General features: G+C 51.1%; 1 protein-coding gene across 1 annotated transcript; it reads right to left on the reverse strand.

Moving 5' to 3' along the window:
* Positions 1 to 765: 765 nt before the first annotated feature.
* On the reverse strand, positions 766 to 4,880 carry WNT8A (Wnt family member 8A). Its single transcript, XM_004586442.4, has 6 exons — positions 4,837 to 4,880; positions 4,714 to 4,747; positions 4,392 to 4,530; positions 3,390 to 3,515; positions 2,588 to 2,730; positions 766 to 1,573 (listed from the first exon to the last, which is right to left on the reverse strand). Exons 1-6 carry the CDS (start codon positions 4,878 to 4,880, stop codon positions 1,025 to 1,027), a joined length of 1,035 nt encoding a protein of 344 aa, XP_004586499.2. The 3' UTR covers positions 766 to 1,024.
* Positions 4,881 to 5,624: the final 744 nt, after the last annotated feature.

A 5,624-nucleotide genomic window follows, 5' to 3' on the forward strand; every position in this document is an offset into this window, starting at 1 on the left:
ATTACCAATGGAAGGTATTGAAGTGTAAATTAGCAGAATCCACAACTCTCCAGGTCTCTGCCCTGGGGCTCCAGTTTTGGTATACAGACACCTCAGGAAGCCCGAATTCAGAGAGCAAACACACTTTGAATGTTACCCAAGTTCAAAAGATTTCCTTAATCCCCACCCCCAGTTGCCTTGATTGCATTACAATAGCACCTTCGAAATCTGGGTATCTGTATTGTTTTCCTATTGGTCAGTGCCACACAGAATTCAAGGGGTTGGACAGGGTTGGACATTTCTAGTTTGTCTCTTGGCATGGTGGATAATTGGAATATAGAAATAGGGTTTCTCATTCCCTTTCTCATCCTGATCGCAACAGGTACTGATAGGACAACCCAGCCAGATGGAACATGTACTATGAAGTGGAAGTCAAGTTCCAAATCTGGAAAGACAGCAAAACAGGGTCATTTTGCATTTTATAGAGAAAATTCTGTGTTGTTGGATTTTGTCTAGGGGAGTCACCTGCCCACTGTCTGTGACCACTTCCTCCCTTTAGCTCCCAAGAGGGTTACGCACTGCACAAGCCCCCAGGTCCTGATTTTCTCTAGGTTTGGGTAGGAAGAATTTTTCTAAAGTGCATACTCAGGTTAAAAACTCCAACATTTTTTAAAAAAACCTTCCCAAAGACACTCGTGGATGTATGCATTGGTTGTTGGTGTTTGCAGAGCCTGCCAGAGCCAGGGAAGCTATGACTTGTATCTGGCTCCTTGTAGTGGTCTGAAATGTAAGGGAACTCCCCAGCAACTGCATTAAATCCAGGCATAAAGACCAGAAAGTAACTTGTAGGAAGGATGAGGTGGGGTCTGCACAAGTCAGGAAGGCTCTGCCCAAAACGTGCTGTGTAATCTGGGGCTCATGTTCACGAGCATTCACAGACTAACCTGATGATTTTTCCATTGATTCCCAATCTGCCTCTCCAAGACAAAAGCTGTGTGTGCCACTACCCAGTCATGCAGTGAGCAAGTGAGTCTCTGGGGGAATGTCACCAGGCACTGCCCCTCGCCCGGGACTTGGCAGTGCCCAGGGAGCGAGTACAGTAGTATCTGTTCACTACGTGCCTACACTGGTCACACTTGACTGTGCAACACCACTGGAATTTGCAGTTACAGCTGCTTGTGACCTCAGTTCTCCTCTCTTCCACCTGCAGCCCACAGTCGGAGCACAGGCGCCCACAGCTTCGCCGCTCCCTTCGGGATGTGTTGTGGCTGTGCTGCAGGCACTCACGACCCTCTGTGCCCTGGATGCCCAGGCTGAAGTTGCGGGTGCAGTAATCTGGTGATTCCTCTAAGAAGACCAACTCAGTCTCTGCTCTAGGAAGAAAGGCCTCTGTGGGTGCCCAGTGGCCCTCGGCGCTGTTCCCAGCTCTTAGCCGCCGCTTGTCCATCTCAATCTTCAGTGCCCGGTCATACTTGGCCTTCAGGTAGTCGCCCATCTCCCGGAAGCCAGCCAGCTGCAGCCAGCAAGTCTGGATGCTGCAGCTCCCCGAGATGCCGTGACATTTGCACGTTCTTTTCATAGTAGCCTTCACTGCCTTCATGGAGAGAGAACACAAAAGAGAGGGTTGACAGCTGGCAGCAGCGGGAGTATGTTGGAGCTGTGCTTCCTGCAGGGTTATTGGGGAATCCTGGGAAAGGACCCCACCTCACAGCTTCTCAGTGAAAACACTGAGGAGTTTAAGGGCCCCACCCTGGTGACTTCTAACAGCCCTGGTTGATTCTGACAGTGCCAGAAAGATCCTGGAAAGGCTACAGTGGTCAGGAAATATAGACTCCAGGACCATCACCTGTTGAGCTTTTATTTCTGTATCTAACAAGCAGAGCAGGAATAGAATGTGAAGTTTATAGGGGAAAACATCAGCACTGGCACTGTTGTCTTAAAACTGGGAGCTGGAATATTTTTGGGGCTGGGGGGTGCAGTGTCAGATTTAACCTTTGAGCCCTCTCTGACAAGGAAGGAAACCTGTATACCCCAAAAGCAATCAGTGACCCTTGGCTGTACCCCAACTGAAGAAACCTCTGCCCCTTTGACCTGGGCAAACAGGATGTCCAGCTTCAGGTTCACAGGGAATTTTTTGAGCCAGATTTGAGTTCAGAATATTCCCCAGAAATTCCTTTCCCACTGCAAGTCTTAGAGGGTGAATACACCTTCCAGAACAGCCTAGAGCAGTCCCATTCTCTCACAGCCAGGACAGTAAGCACCTGTTAACTTTCTAGAATATACAGTTGAAGTGATTTAAGTAATGGAAATGAGGCCTTAATTCCTTGCTCTCAGAAACCTGCCCTGTGCCTGGGGTTGGAGCAGAAAGTTTAGCGATAAAAGGACTACATTAGAAGGCATGACTTCAAGGCCTGGCTCTGATGTTTAGTACCTTTGTTGCCTCAGATAAGCCACAGGGCTCGGAGTTAACTGGCCCTGTCATCCAGACAATGGGGTTGGGGGAACCATCTCTGGCCTGCTGGATGACTAGGACACGTGGTTCTGGGTTGATTGTGAAGGGCTGTGTAGATGTGAAGCTGTTGTCTTACTGGTCGACTCCTATACCCACCAGCCTGCCGGCCCTGTTGTTGTGCAGATTCATCAGGGCTCTGGCATCCTTCCCCTTCTCCAAACTGTCCACAAAGAGTTTGGAGATCCTTTCCCCAAATTCCACATTGTCGCTGCAGCCTCCCCAGATCCAGCCATGGCCTCCTACACGTAAGGAAAGAATAAGTTCTGCATATGGCTCCCTGCCAAGCCCCAGGAGACACAAGTCTTTTTGCTGATCAGCCAATACATCCCCAAGAACCCTCAAAGAGTGTAAAGCTACTGCTGAAGTAGGGGTGGGGAATTGGAGGTTTTTGGGGGTGGGTGGAGGGAATCCTAGTTTTCCACAGCCAACTTCAGCCAACTTGCCAGCTCCAGGTAATTAATTTTCTGCCCACAGTAAAAGTAGGCACCATGGGGCTGGTTCCATGACTTCAGAGGTCTCTTAGCAGCTGAAACATTTTGGAATTCTGGTGCCACTATCCTCTGACTCTCCTTCCTCATCGGCAACAAATCTAAGTCTCTTAGGTGGTCTGCCGAGAGTCAAGCAGCTCTGAGGTCTTGACACGCCATTTCGAGCCACAAAAATCAAGGCTGGCTCTACACTCTGGCATTCTGGTTCCCAGATGCTATGCTGGCCTCACAGCCTCCAGGTTTAGCTGTCAGGAGAGTCTGGGCCCAGCTACTCCCACAGTTGAGGGAGGTGCTGGAGTCCAGGGGTTGAAGAGGGATGTGTCTCTCAGCCTGAGTCTGGAAACATTTGGCCTGTACTCAGCGCTCAGCCCCTCACCTCCTCCCACTCCTGCTTAGGAAGCTCACCATACCTGTTTTCCCGTTTTTTGAGTCATCACAGCCGCAGTTTTCAAAGTCACCCATGCTACAGTTCTTGGTGATAGTGTGCATGACCCCAGCAGAGCTGATGGCATGAATGAAGGAAGTCTCTCTGGTGGCTTTAAAGAGAAAGAGGACTCACTGCAAGACCCCAAAACCGTGCTGCTTCTCTTCTACTGAGGGAACAATCCTGCAGCCTCCTCACTTCCTCCAGGCAGCAGTAAACACACACACACCCTCTCAAGACAAATCCAGATATGGAATGATCAGGCTGAGTGGGGAGAGGTGATGCAGTGGGCTGCTTCAGGACCAGGTTTTCCTTCCTCTGACGGTGAAACTGGAACCATTAACAGTCATAATGGTACAGCCGTCACTTATGCAGCTCTCAGTTCACTGGACTAGTGGTAGATATTGTCACATTTTATCTCTTGTTTTCTCTGTGTAGTACCCTCTATGGGAAAAGTTGTTCTTTCAGTCCCTATCTTTGTTCCCTTCCCCACACTTTTCTCAGGAAACTCTCCGTAATTGCTACACAATCAACTTCTGATACAAGCCACTGCACACAGTCATAAAGCACATGGGTGTGTGTCTAGGGGTACACACACATGGCCCCTCACCCTCGGACCCCACCAGAGGCCCAGCTAGCTGCACAGGCTCTTCAGGGCAGACCAGAACCTTCCCCAGTGGCTGCCAAGGCAGCCTCTCCCATTTTTCTTCCATGTCAATCAGTGCAAGATAAGTGCATGCATTAAAAAAAAAAAGACATTGCTTACATTTGTGTCCAACCCATTCATGCTTATAATACTGCCAGTGAGCTCAAGAGAGCTGGCCTTCCTGGCCCCAAAAGACAGAGCTGGTGTTGAGAGAAGGACAGTGAGTGACACAGAGTCAGCAGGTCATTTTGCTGTGCACATGCAAGTCACTTACACACGCACAACATGGCCACTTCTGCTCACACACTGCCAAAGCACGGAGGCGATTACAGGCTCACTCACCGCCTCTCAGCCTGTTGTGAGTGGAGAGCTGGAGGGCATTTTCAGGGCAGTTCCAGCGTTCCCAAGCAAACTGAAATTTACATTCCTCAATGCCACTCTGGGCACCCAGGGTCACACTGGTAGCATAGGTCAGGTAGGCCTGGCAGAAGGAGACAGACTGTGAGACACTGTGCCAGGGGAAGTGGCAGGACTCCCTTGAGGAGCATCCTGGCTTTTTGGGTGAGGGATGCTGGCATTGCCTCCCCACCCCTCCCTTCCTTCCTCCAGAAGTACCCCACTTTGGAATCCCCAGGATCAAGTAATAGCCAGAGACCCATCCTACCTTGGGGCCTGTTATCAGGAAGTTGTTCACTGACCTACCAAAAAAGAAGAGGAAAAGTGAGTCACAGGTGAGACAGTAGGCGTTTCCTTAGTAGGAATGTAGGGGACAGGTGGAGACACTTACCAGGCAGAGGCACTCAAGGTGGCACTGCATACGCCCACAGCCATCCAGAGTAGAAATAGGTCCCCCATGACCCTGCCCACTACTGGAGAGCAGGTGTGGCTCAGAGCCAAGGCCAGAGAAGTGAGGAGAGGGGAGGCTCTTCCAGAGTATTTATGTGGGAGTTGTGAATGGCCAAAGGGGGAAAACAGCCCTGCTCATTTGTTCTTCCCTGGCAGGACTGCAGGGAGCCACAGAACCAATCGGGGGACTGGGGAGGAGGAGGAGGGGCTCAGCCCTCAAGGGAAGCCCCGCCCTGCCCTCCCTCCCTCACCCCTACCTGAGAGGGGCTGAAGCCATCTCCAACTTGGAGGTTAATTCGACCCTATGTGCCTTGAGGGCTCATTCCTCAGAATCCTATAGCCAGAACCCTGCAGGTGGGACCCCTATCATCTGTCAGGGCGACCCCACCCTTTTACCTGCCTTCCTCCTCAGGGTGTGCACAAGCTTGGAGGAACTCCATTTGGGGGTCTTCGGACTGGGTCCCCTCCCTGCCTGGGTCACTGTGGTAGGAGGTGGTGGTGGGGCCATCTCTTTGGTGGGGGCGGATGTTCTTTCCATCACCACCCACCAAACCAAGGCAGGTGCTGCAGGGCTTTGTCCTGTCCTCGCAGGCCCTTGGTTTTGTGAGGGCACACAGTCTGCTTGCTGATTGCTTGTGTCTGAAACTCAGCCCTTTCGGTTGCCCAGGGTTGTATGCCCTCTGATACTGGAATCCTTCCTTTAGATTGGTTTTGAAGCCTCAGGGCTGG

The sequence above is a fragment of the Ochotona princeps genome, chromosome 19 (assembly GCF_030435755.1).
Source record: "Ochotona princeps isolate mOchPri1 chromosome 19, mOchPri1.hap1, whole genome shotgun sequence".
NCBI classification, from domain to species: Eukaryota; Metazoa; Chordata; class Mammalia; order Lagomorpha; family Ochotonidae; genus Ochotona; species Ochotona princeps.

Coding starts and splice junctions, on each gene's coding strand:
- WNT8A (XM_004586442.4), bottom strand. CDS start 4,880: ATGGCTGTGGGCGTATGCAGTGCCACCTTGAGTGCCTCTGCCTG. Junction 4,531..4,713: donor TCCTGATAACAGGCCCCAAG/GTAGGATGGGTC, acceptor TCCTTCTGCCAG/GCCTACCTGACCTATGCTAC. Junction 1,574..2,587: donor ACAACAGGGCCGGCAGGCTG/GTGGGTATAGGA, acceptor CTCTCCATGAAG/GCAGTGAAGGCTACTATGAA.